The sequence below is a fragment of the Agrilus planipennis genome, unplaced genomic scaffold (genome assembly GCF_000699045.2).
Source record: "Agrilus planipennis isolate EAB-ADULT unplaced genomic scaffold, Apla_2.0 scaffold11, whole genome shotgun sequence".
Taxonomy (NCBI): Eukaryota; Metazoa; Arthropoda; class Insecta; order Coleoptera; family Buprestidae; genus Agrilus; species Agrilus planipennis.
This window is the reverse complement of record NW_020440736.1, coordinates 79,221-92,466: the sequence shown is the minus strand read 5'-3', so window position 1 is coordinate 92,466 and position 13,246 is coordinate 79,221. Positions and strand designations below refer to the sequence as shown.

Here is a 13,246-nt window from a genome sequence, read left to right as displayed (position 1 = left end):
ATATTAAAATAGGAGGAAAGAACGATAGTAGGAAATCCAAAAGATAAACAATTGAAAATGGTCGAGGAAAAGGAGAAAATAAAGGTCGGAGTAGAGTCGGATGTAAAAAGTAAAAGAAGTCGACTATGACGATCGATATCGACCGTGGGTCTGAGTTCGGGGGTAGCGTATTAAAGGGCGTGTTGGTAAACGTAAGATTAAGTCTTGGACGTGGTTCGGAGGTAGTAGAGACAGCAGCAACATCGGCGGTGATGAAAGCGACTTGGAAGTCGCATCACGTATACAGCCGGAGCAGTTGCGCGACACGGCTTCGCTTTTATCGTCATTTCAAACTCTGAAAATATCACACACTGCCAGTTTTTAGTTCGCAAATTGTTAATTCGAAACGGTAAAAAGCCCCCGAGCGGAATTAGTCAAAGGGTGTTCAGACGCTTTAAGTACAAACTGCGAAACAAAACAACTGTCCCATTTCAAAACACCGACACAGACCGCGAACAATGACATTGCCATATACGTAAAACGCTCCTTAGTCCTCACTTTCTTCTCTGGAAACTGCATTAATCCTCAGCTACTGCTTCGTTTCTTTACTTTTAGTCGCAAAATTCCATAAAGTCGTTGAAGTTTGCGATTTTTGTAAAAAATATATTACTAAACATATAACACTACAACACCTATTTAAATAATTGACAAACAGCATGAACAATAATAAAAATGAACTAAAAATGTATTATATGACTGCTTATATCATTTAATAACTAACTTCTTTTATAGAAATTCATCAAAAGGAACTCTAGATATTCCCTTACCATCAATATCCTATACATTTCCCGTAAGAGTATTACGTAAACACATTTTTAGTAATTTACCTTATCTGAGAGAAACGGTAATCAATTATTCATATTTATTAATCAGTATCTCGGAAAAATCATAATCGTTACAACAGTTAATTTACCATTTCTCAAAGGTATTTCCATGTCCGCGTTATACCTGTCTTTAATGAATAATATTTATTTAATACCCCTATTATCAAAACCGGAGAAAATACTCCCTATAATGTGATTACGTAATACTTAAATGATTCCTTACACACTTGTTTGAAACATAAAAAAAAACACNAGTCCCGAAACTGGGATAAGGAGGTCCTTCAGGATAATATAACTTTACAGATTTTGTTCCTAACACCTATGAACAAAACTATTAAAATTTGGCATTTAAATTTCCAAAACACTAGCGTCTATAAGATTAGCAACTTTGACCACAAAAATTTGCATGAGAAAATACTCCCTATAATGTGATTACGTAATACTTAAATGATTCCTTACACACTTGTTTGAAACATAAAAAAAAACACATTGTTTTCAATACCATATATTTACCTAAGTACAAAAATACAAAATATGTAGGTACCTTATTCATTAAATAATTACATCAAATAAATAAGGCAGTTTAGTGAATGTGCACGAGATACTCCATTATAGAAATTCATACAACGGTAAGTATCTACTTATATATGTATTTAAAGTAATGATATATATAATCCACAATATCGTATCCTTAGACATATGTAGGTTAGCACCCATACTAATTGTAAATATTATTTCTATTTCCAGCTTCGAGTATCTGCCGGTAGGTGGCACGCTCAAGATGATCAGCAATTACATTTCAATCGTTTATTTATAAGGCAATAGTGGACCTCAGAAGGGTTTGGATGCGGGTGGGATATAGTCTAGGCCCGCTTAGTTGCTTGAGAAGCTTAATAATGCCGCGGCTTTGCCGCGGCATTACAAACCTATTGTTTTTAGCTTCTCAAGCAACTGAATGAGCTTAGACTATATCCCGCCCGCATCCAAACCCTTCTGAGGTCGACTATTGCCTTATAAATAGGCGATTGAAATGTAACCGCTGATCATCTTGAGCGTGCCACCTACCGGGAGATATTCGAAGTTGAAAATAGGAAATATTTACAATTACTACAAGTACTACTATACACACATACATACTAACTTATATACATATATTTATAAATAAAAATAATACAATTACTAGGGATATTAATCTACCTATATATATTTATTGGCTGTTTGATTTTCCTGTCCCAAATTAATGACGTATTAATTTACGTATTTGATATTTACGTTAAATAAAGGATTATCCTACAGACAAATTACTATGCAAATGCTTACAAGATTACACATGCTGCTTGCTTGCGATAATTGCTTTCCGGTCATAGTGAAAATTAGTTTTCCACGATATATTTATTGCATGCCTTCGTAACATATGATAGGTATGGTGATTTAACGTCTAGTACCCATTGAAAGCCGTGCAATCCACAGCCCAAAGGGCTCGAACGGTCGTGAAAATTTATATGAAAATATTTTAAAATTACATGCTAATGAAAGAACAGGAAGTTTAGTTTTAGTGTCTACAGATAAAAATATTAAAACAAGCATTTGAATTTCTAAAATTTTTCAAGTTTATTAAATTAGCAGAACTATAAAAAATTCACATATCTACTACAAGTCTGGAAACTGGAGTACGGACGTAGCTCAGAAAAATATAATTTCACAGATTTTTTTACTAATGCCATGGACAAAAATGTTAAAATTTAGTAATTGTATTTCGAAAATAAGGAAAGTTATAATACTAACAATAATGACTGCAACAAATTGACATATTGCAAGTACTGAAATGGGATAAGGAGAATCCTCAGGAATGTATGACTTTACAGATATTGTTTCTAGTGCCTATACACAAAACCATTAAAATTGGCATTCCAATTAATAAAATACTCCTAATGTTATAATACTAAAAATTTTGACCCCAAAAAATTTACATACTTCAAGCTCCGTAACTCAGGATAATATAACTTTGCAGACTTTGTTCCTAACGTCTATAGATAAACTTGTTAAAATTTGGCATTTAAATTTCCAAAACACTAGCGTCTATAAGATTAGCAATTTTGACCAGAAAAATTTGCATATTTGAAGTTCCGAAATTGGGATAAGGAGGTCCTTCAGGATAATATAACTTTACAGATTTTGTTCCTAACACCTATGGACAAAACTATTAAAATTTGGCATTTAAATTTCCAAAACTCTACGAGTTACAACACTAGCAATTTTGACCAGAAAAATTTGCATATTTCAAGTCCCGAAACTGGGATAAGGAGGTCCTTCAGGATAATATAACTTTCCAGATTTCATTCCTAACACCTATGGACAAAACTATTAAAATTTGGCATTTAAATTTCCAAAACAGTAGTGTCTATAAGATTAGCAACTTTAACCACAAAAATTTGCATATTTTAATTACAGAAAATAGAATAAGGAGGTCTTTTAGGAAAAAATTCTCTTGACAGATTTTATTTTAATTACGTTGTTTTTTCCAGGGTGGTGGTCAATTATTAGACAACTATGTAACTTTTGTAACGTTTCGATTTATTTAACCATCTCCACACTTTTGGAGTGTTACTGCTTGTACACAGATATTAACTTATTTTTAAAGTTTCTATCATACTGAACAACTGCTTACTGGTATGGTAAGTATGCGTTACAAGAAACATATAGTTTTGTAATTAATTGACCACCACCTTGGAAAAAATTACATAATTTAGTAGTAACGATCAGGAATCTAACTTACATTTGTTTTTTTTTTAATGCCTGAACAAAATTATTAAAATTAAAAAAAGTCATAAATTCTAGTGCGATAGTACTACAAATTTTGATTTTAAAAAATTTACATATTTCAAGTCCCGAAACTGATACAACCTTAGGAAAATATAGGGCTTGTTCCTACTTCCTAAGACATAGTGATTGAAATCTGGTATTTGAATCCCTGATGTTATGACACTAACAATATTGACTGCAAAACATTAACATACTGAATATACCGAAATTGGGATATAGAGATCGCTCAGAAAAACATCACTACAAATTTTGTTCTTACTTTATACACAAAAAATGTTAAAACCTGGCATTTTTATTTTGAAAACTATGCAATATTTATTATAAAATACTGACATGTTGACCCTGAATGATTAGGCCTGTTAAACAATTTATTAATTAATAAGAAGTAAAAACAAACGGTCTACAAATGGTCATTATGCTCTTCCTGAAATACATTTTTTTAAATATTCTATTGTACATATGTATCTAAACTCTTTACTTTTTTCTATTTTTAATGAGAAGGGCATTTGCTATAACTTGGTAAGCTTTTACATGTACTACATAACTTTCATTTACAGAATACTACCTTTTTACTGCTTAGTGTTTGGTGATTTAAAAAATAACATAGCATTTAAAAGGGTACAGGCACAGTTTTTAATAATAAATACACTATCTACATTGAAATGCGACGTTGGGCCTTGCGAATAGATATAAAAATCAAAATAGATCAAAATAGAGAAAACTCACCCTGTAAAGATCGATGTCCCTACTAATATCCTCGATCGATTTCACAGCTGATGTTTCTGAGGGCACAGAAATATTCATACGACGAACTTCATCCTTAAGTAGAAGCATTTCCTTTTGTAAATTTCTGTACTCTTGCATTATATTAACCTTATCCCTGAGTTTTTGCCACTGCATCATTAATTCTGAAACGAAAAAACCACGTTTTGTAAAAATAATTGGCCTTCACGCACCCACCAAAATAAATCAGAAATATTTCGAATGTTCCACTGTATTTCAATTTTTAACTCACGCAAAAAATACAGCACGCAACTGTTTCGATTCTGTTACATGTCAACCGAGGAATGAAAAACATTCAATATTTTAAACGATGAGGTGTAGGTCGAAAAAAAAAACAAATTAATTCACTTATGAAATAATGAATGATCTCAGAATTACAATTTGATGTCAATGTGTACCTACATTCCCACTCGTTGTGGCATTTTATTATACGTTTAGAAAAAAGTAGTAGAAATTCCATTGGTTTCCAAGCAACTCCTTTGCGTGAAAATACTGCTATCTGCTATTATTTTCAACTTGGCAGCATTTAAAATACTCTGAGCACTGATGAACACACACAGTAACTGATGTTACGCTTCTATGTACTTCCGGCTATTTGCTGCCAGCATGAAAATAAGAAGTTGCACTTTGAAATTTGCCGCAAGACCTTACTATTTCTATATATAAACAATAGTTGTACAATCAACTACAAAAGAAATGTGCACCGTGTACTGATATGTATGTATGAATATTACCGAATCAAATTAAATAAAACCTTCATAAATCGCAGAAAAACAATCTAATTTTTAACGGTATTTAATCTTATTATTTTTTCTTGCAGTTGTGCTCATTATGTACTTACAGGTACTTAATCTATATGCTTTTTGGAGGACATATGCATTTTCAACAGAAATCAAAGAATTAAAAAACGGCTATCGACAGGTTTCAGGACTTACTACAAAATTTCAAATCTCTATTCCAAATATTAAACTCATGATATCTAGAACAAATGAGCATGTACTATGACGCGTTCCCCTGCACATTACATTTAGGTTTAGAAATTTAATTTCGGAATCGGTCGTTTTAGCAAAACAAAACTAATTTTATACTAAAATTATCTTTAAAATATAAACTAAAACCTGAGTTATCTAAAGTTGACGTTACAAAGTTTGCTAAAACTGATGAACTGAATTAAAAAACAGCTTCAATGGATTTTAACAAATATTTCGCCAAACATTGGCTTGGATATTATTTGTTAAACCATCACCTGATGAACCAATGTTTGGAGAATAAGTGTTAAAATCTACTGAAACTAAGTATTTTTTAAATTCATTTTACTATGAATGAATATGTGTATCTACCCTTTAAATTTTAAGAAAGACATTTACTGATAAAAATGGATTTCGAATTTCCTTTAGCTGAATGTATTGAAATTAACACTGCTCACCAATTCTATTTCGCGCGAAGAAATGAACCTGATGACCACAGTTGCATTTCACTAACTGATACTGAACGCGTAACAGGTAAGTTCTCACTTAAAAATTCCAACCAAATGTGAATTAACAAACAAGCAGCTTGCAAATATGTGTGTCAAGTTCATAGTTCAAAAACACATTAATCAAACTTTTACCGAGAAAGTACCGGACATTTCAGATGGATTTCAGTTTCGCTAATTACTAAAACTTTCGAAAATACAAATTCCGACGAAATTCTGTTTTGCAGAACGAACGAGTCTGAAATTCAAAGACAACTAACTTAAAATACCAGCAAGCGAGTGGGCCACTGGTCGAGGTTGACATGAATATGAAAAGTTTTACATGCACATGACAGTGAATTACGAACAAAAAAAAGAGGTAATAAGAACAATCGCGATTGAACAAGATAACAAATTAACAAATTCGAAAGTAAGAAAGGCATTAAAGGAATGGCCCTCTAGCTTAAGCTTAGACCGGCTTCGTTGGAGTAGAAAGAGTAATAAAATTACCCATGCGAACAGATGTTGAGCAATTAATCTACTTCTCATCATTAATTTGATGCTGAAATAAATACAGTGTGTCACACTGGTAAATATTTCATCTCAATATTTTCTATATTTCTTTTTACACACCATCTGAAATTGTGTAAAAATGCTTAAGGGAAATTAAACATTATTCAAATGATGATTTAACAGTTTATGACCACCCATAAATACATTAAATGTTTCGGTCAGCTAATTTAACGATTTTAGTAATAAACTTAAGCGCTGGATGTGTTTGTTCAAAGAACCGATTTCCTAGGTCAAAATAATTATACCAAGAATGCTGTACAAGAAAATCAAATAGTGTGGAAGTGAATTAGATAAAATACTAAAACCAAAAATTCCAATTAACATCTTTAAAAAACGAAACGCTTTTCCACACCCAAGATGTTCTCGTACTCAAACTGAAACTAACAAAGACCTACAATTCCACATAAAAACGTTTAAAAAATCTAACACGAGTTTTGGGTTTTAGTGATTTATTTACCAAGAATGCAAGAATATTAATAGTTTGCATTTTTAATTGGCTAATTTGTATGAGTCAGTGTTTTTATGAGGAGTTTACTAAATGGATTCACACACGCAAAAATAATTGATAACACCTTACATTAACATCTAAAAGGCAAGTGAGAAACTAAGGGAAGTTTTAACAACAAATTGAAAAACAGGATGAAACATAATTTACCACGTAATCTAATTCGATGAGAGTTCATGAGATGAAGTACAACCTATTAGACCGTCAATTTTACTGATAATGACTATGTAATGAGATCAAAACAGTTGTTACTATTTTTGAAGGAAAATCTTGGCAAACAATAGTCAATTACGAATAATTAATGATTAGGTACATGTCCATGATATATAAAACGTTAAATTCTATTATTGTTTAACAAACTTATGATTATAATTATATCTTATATATGACTAAATTCAAAATTTAAAAGATAATCTGAGTATTTGTAAAATCCACTCAAGACGATAGATTACAAATAAAATTATATTTTGTAGTAAAAAAGACTCACCATTTGTTTCATTTTTCTCCATTTTCAGGAAGGAAAACTCTTCTGGTGACTTTTCGATGACGTTGAGACAGTAAATATGCTGATCACATGTAGCCAATAATTCATCCTGTTAATTAAAAAGAAACCAAAATTAAAATGATATAATACAAAAATAAAGAAAACCCATTATGTAATGCTTTCTCCCAATTGATACTTACGCCACTATTAGCTACGAGATATTCCTTCAACCCCATGTTAAATTGTTGTTTGTAAATGTTTGTGGTATAAAGTAGTTGACTTCTGGACTCTTTTAAGAAATGTTTTACATTTTCCGAATCACTTTCAGATTCTAAAGCGTTAAATGGCTGCAACGTTTTTCTTTTGAGTTGTGGTGAATTTTCGAAATTCATTGAGGGGCTCGACCAATCTGACTGACTGTCTAAAAAGATACGATAATCTTCTCCAAAGTTCAAAAGTTTACGAGCTGCGTCAGAGTCATGCGCTTCACTGTATGCCTCCGATAAATATTTTTCCTAAAATAAAAGAAACAATAAATAAATAGTTATAATTATAAAATTGGAGTGGAGTACACGTTTTGTTAATAACTTTGTTAAATTGGTTTCATACCTGGTAACTATCCCACGCTTGTTCTGATAATGAACTGGATTGTTCTTCGGCAAGGTTTAAATTATTTTTTTCTCTGGCACAGTCGCCTAAATCTATTCCAAGATAAGAAGTAGCAGCACCGATTTTGAAATTTGGAGTTCTGAAAACAGCAATAAAAAACTATACTCACACATTTCCACAGTACTTTTAATAAAATTTACCATGTAAACTACTGCTTAAGAATGAAGTAAAACATAATATCTAGGTTTGGTAAGTATACAAACATTAATTTCATAATATTCAATAAATACGTATGTTTGTAAATTATTTGTAAACAATGTGTATAATGATGATAAAAATAATTATTTAAATAACGTGGAACACATGGAACATCTAACCTTTGACTTCTTCGTAAGACCATAGCATAATGAAGGACAGACAAAGGATAATCAATCCAAAAAAAACTAATGTCATTAAGATAAACGCGTAAGATGTTTTAATAACAATTATTTCAATGATATCAAACTATTACAATAAAAAAAGCAATTACTTTATAATTGTTTCTTTTAAAATAAAAAGTAGATAACACACCTTTTACTATTAGGAATAAGACTAAAAGGTCCACAAATGAGTTAAATGTAAAACTTTAAAAACTAATTATTTTATTGTTCATTTTTCTAAATACTTACATGGTTATTACAATATAAAAACTGTGAAACTTCAATATTATGTTTTACTAAAAGGAATTGAAAAGTTTTAAGTAATAGACTCTAAACCCAATTAATAAAGAACATTAAGCTCTTGGCCAGTAATGTATTGAAACTATCAGACGAAGATAGTGATTTCGAACTTTTAGTTTAGTTATCATCAGCACGTTATGGGTAGTTTCGATAAATAAACGGTCCAAATCGAAATTGATCATCAAAAGTGAAACTGACTATGGTAATGTTCCCTTAACTTTTTTATATGCAAGCCCTTTTGCATTTAAAAAACTTAAAGGCCCCCCGTGCCGAAAACCATGCCCATACTGATAAAATTAACTGATGCCAATGCACAAACCAACAGTTAATTTAAATTCAGCAGGAAATAATTGCTATTGTTTAATTGCATTAAAACACTCATTATTATAATTAACAGCAGATATACTTTTAGTATCAATAAAATTCTCTAGTAATCAATTTTTCTGCAAACCCCTTAGTATTTCTCCCCCTTGGACTCGCGATCCCCACATTGAGAATCACTAGCCTACAAGTTTCTCTATATATATATATATATATACATCTACAGAACCCACAAACATTCACTGTAACACTGCCCATATCACTAAAGGTGTACGGATGTCTAGAAGTTGCTACTTACAGATCGGGACTCTCTAATTGATAATTATTACCTTTTGCTTTGTCTGTCGTCCTCACTTTCTGCACCACTAGTATTTGATGTATCGCACCTTCCGCCACGTCTTGTTGAGTAACCAAGGACTAGATCGCAAGGATCGCTAACGGCATGTCTTTCTAACTTGGCTACTTTGCAGCCGCATCCAGAAAATGAATCAGATTTTACAATGTGGATCAAGGAAGCAGTATTCAGGCAGTATTGGTCGTTGACTTCGCTTCTTCTTTTGGACTAAATAGAAAAATGTATACATCAATATTTATGTATTTATAAAGAGTAAAAGAGAAAGAGCATCTTAATTTCGATTAATTGGCATTTTAAACTAATTGATTTTATAAGTTATAATTTCCTTAATGAGACAGTTATATAATGAGCAAATTAAATTAATGAACATTAACCAGTGCACTTACACTAGATTTCCTTTTCAACTTCAGCCTCTTCCGCCTATTTGGAGATGTTCTTTCTTCCAAGACAGCAGCACCACATTCTTCCATTGTAGATGAGGTCGAATTACCATGCATTCCTATGCTGGTTGCACTAGTTGTCAAACTTTTACAATATTTCGGGCTCAGTGATATTCTGTTTAATGCCGATTCCGATATAGAAAGATGAACAGAATCAATTCTGAAAGCAAAAATACGACATTAATAACATATTAGATATATATTTGCTATTTTCTACCTTGGTGACAACTGCGACAACTGTGAGATGCATGACACACTCCAGGGTCTGTTGGCTTTAACTTCACACTTCTTCTGTCTCAGTACTACTTTAGAGGCAACGTCTGATTTATTTAAATCGTTGAACGAGTCGTTATGGGATCCTGAAGTGTCGTTGGGTTTACAAGTTGTAATGCTTTCATTCAAATCTTCGGAGGTCTGGGATTCTTTTTCTTCATCTTCGCAACTAGCGTCACAGCTGTCGTCAGGGCGGTCCATATTAAGCCATTCCTTTACCCTCGATATTTTGTTTACTGGGGTTGAAACAGACGCACATTTGGTTTTTCTCAGGGGTGTTTCACGCACTAATTCTTCGGCCTTCTGTACTAGTCTGTGTATATTTTGGTACGAATTTTTGGACGATGAGTGGCGTCTGATTTCGTTTCTATCAGACGATCGTTTTGGATTATTGTGTTCGATTTTGTTGGTGTAGGTCCACTCTTCTTCGGAGCTTTCGTCGACCGCTGCAGGCATTTCGATTACTTTCGATTGTTTCATTTCGCAATCTGTATCCTCGTGTTTGAAGTAGTAAGTGGCAAGGTTCTTGCCTTTCCGGCTAGGCCTAAAATGGAAATTTTAGTAGAACAAAGAATCATCTTTAAATGGCCATTACATACTCGGTAAAGTGGGAAGACGCTTCTGTGACAGTACTAGCAGCAATTTCTTCTTTAGGTTCGTAGTTAACTTTTAGGTCACCAGCACTGTCGTGTCTAACCATTATGGCATTAGAGGATTCCAGATTGGTCGTTTTGTTCGATTCAGTCTGAAATAACAGTTCCTGGTTTAATTACTTTTAAATATAACCAACACAAACATTTAAAAGATAAATAATTTTATTACTATTTGTACTAACTTCGGTGTAGCAATTATCATCAGCTGATGTAGACTTTGACATGGAGGATGGTTCATTTAAGCGAGGATATTTTGAAATTGGCTCATCATAATCACTGTCTGATGATACTGATGGGGTATTTCGTCCCTGAATGGATTAAATGATAGCGTTAACCATATTGATAAATTACATTAAGAAATTAATCGAATGAAAAATTAACTTCAAAGTTACAAAATCATGTTTCTGATTCTCATTATTTACATTATACAAATAGAGTAATGTATTAAAGTTGTCCTTCACCCACCTAATTTTATAAAGGACTTTTTTGTGGTCATGTGTGAGTAAACTTACTAACTACTATAATTCAGAGCTACTACATTTTTTATGGCGTCGTGGATCATATTTAAAAGCAGAAATGACTCACGTTTTTGTGACAAACGACTGCATTATTCCAGATAAAAAATAGGTTTTTGTCAGGAAATTACATCAAATAAGTAGGCATATTTGTTAAACGACAAATAGATATAAAATTAAGCCTTTCCTTTAAAATGTTAAAACTGTTCATAATTAATACCTTAATTCCTTTCGTTATCTGTTAAGCTTTCATTAATTCCTATTATCAGAAAATCTATCTGAGACAGAATTTATCCTAAGCATTTTTTTTTTTATTTTGATACAATACAGGAGATTTTGACGCAATTGAAAATTGACAAGTTTACAAGGAGCAAACTAGTAAAGTCGAAAATTACGTTTAATTGAAATAATAGCGCAAAACTTGTTTTATTATTGGATACAAGTTAATAGTTATTATGTATGTGGCATGAAACTTAACAGTTGTTGTAGTTTCTTCAAACTATCCATTTACGATAATAGTAATGTCGCTGTCCTATGACTTTAATAGTACTTTAAAACCGGATACAAGCACCAAGTAATGCCGGTATTACCATTTAAAGAAACAAGGCTTATTTTCCGTTATAACAGAAGGAATTAAATGTAACTTCAATTACATAAAATGGTAACAAGATCAATTCTACAAAATCGACTCAGTTACAATAGCAAATTAAAATTGTCTTTGAAACAGCTCAGCGGACTTACTCTGGAGATGAGTTTTTTGGAGAGTGAATCAAAGTAGCATTGCCATTCCAGGGATCTTAAGAACAAAAGGTGCCAACGTCTCTCTAAACTTCTGGCTACACGACGTACACTGACTTCATTATCACCGACATCGCCACGACGTTTGCAAAGTTTCACAACCGAAGTTACTATTTTTCCGTGACTTTCAATATCACGGTGCAACACCTGAAACAAAATAAAATTTTTATTAAACAACAACAAAAGAATAATCACCATCACAAACATTGTAATAATCTATCAAATTTGGTACATCAATTCTTAATTTTATTTTCGGTTTATGGGCCTCACTACTATTACAAAAATTTACCGTCTAATATATATTTTTTCTGAAATCAATTCTTAATTTTATTTTCGGTTTATGGGCCTCACTACTATTACAAAAATTTACCGTATAATATATATTTTTTCTGAAAATGCGTTAAATTATATACTTGTACATACGTATAGTAATGTATTTATACAAGAAGGGAATCTGCTGTATGTAATAAATAAGGTGTAAGGTGTGGTATAATCGCACAATTTATTCTGGTGTGTCATTTATTGTTCTCATGTGTGAAATTAAGGCAGACTTTGACGTTTAAGAACGAATATGGAGTTGTGTTTGGTATTCGATGAAGTTGCAGAAGAAAGATAGGAAAAGGGCAGTCGTTAACAAGCAAAAAGGCAGTAAAAAGTTCTCGAACGAGTATTTGTTCGAGTTTATAGGTCCGAAATCTTAATTTCCACCGACATTTTCCGCCTCTTGATTGTGTTTTCTAAAATAAATCTCCGGCAGTGGGCTTAGGCGAGAATAATTAGAATCTGTTAGAGGAATATGGCCCCCCGAAGAGCATCGGTTATCCTAGACGTGTCCTCCGATAACGTCACGAATAAAAACCAATTTAGTCGAATGACCTCGTCGACCGTTTGTCTCAATCACGGCTTAGGAATGTCTTCCTTGCGCCGGTCTAACACAACGAAATGTGAAATAATGAGAGCAATTAATTCAATTAACCGTTAATTAATGGCGTCCTAGCGTTCGTGTTTCGCACGGGTCGGGTTCGCTAATGGCGTTTTGAGCTGGCCATCAATATTTTGAAGTCGCTTAATGCGTGTAA

At 32.4% G+C, this 13,246-nt stretch overlaps 1 protein-coding gene across 2 annotated transcripts in view; it reads right to left on the bottom strand.

The window, feature by feature from the left end:
- Positions 1-13,246, bottom strand: part of LOC108733798 — a 93,393-nt gene that overhangs the window by 6,695 nt on the left and 73,452 nt on the right. The window contains exons 6-15 of one of the 2 annotated variants that reach the window (XM_025979802.1): positions 12,111-12,314; positions 11,037-11,162; positions 10,801-10,961; positions 10,146-10,745; positions 9,875-10,088; positions 9,463-9,695; positions 8,094-8,232; positions 7,685-7,999; positions 7,488-7,593; positions 4,413-4,594 (exon numbers count right to left, since the gene is read on the bottom strand). In XM_025979802.1, the coding sequence (XP_025835587.1) occupies positions 4,413-4,594; positions 7,488-7,593; positions 7,685-7,999; positions 8,094-8,232; positions 9,463-9,695; positions 9,875-10,088; positions 10,146-10,745; positions 10,801-10,961; positions 11,037-11,162; positions 12,111-12,314 (2,280 nt within the window). The remainder of the gene's footprint in view (positions 1-4,412; positions 4,595-7,487; positions 7,594-7,684; positions 8,000-8,093; positions 8,233-9,462; positions 9,696-9,874; positions 10,089-10,145; positions 10,746-10,800; positions 10,962-11,036; positions 11,163-12,110; positions 12,315-13,246) is intronic. The other variant, XM_025979803.1, reaches the window with a different exon arrangement.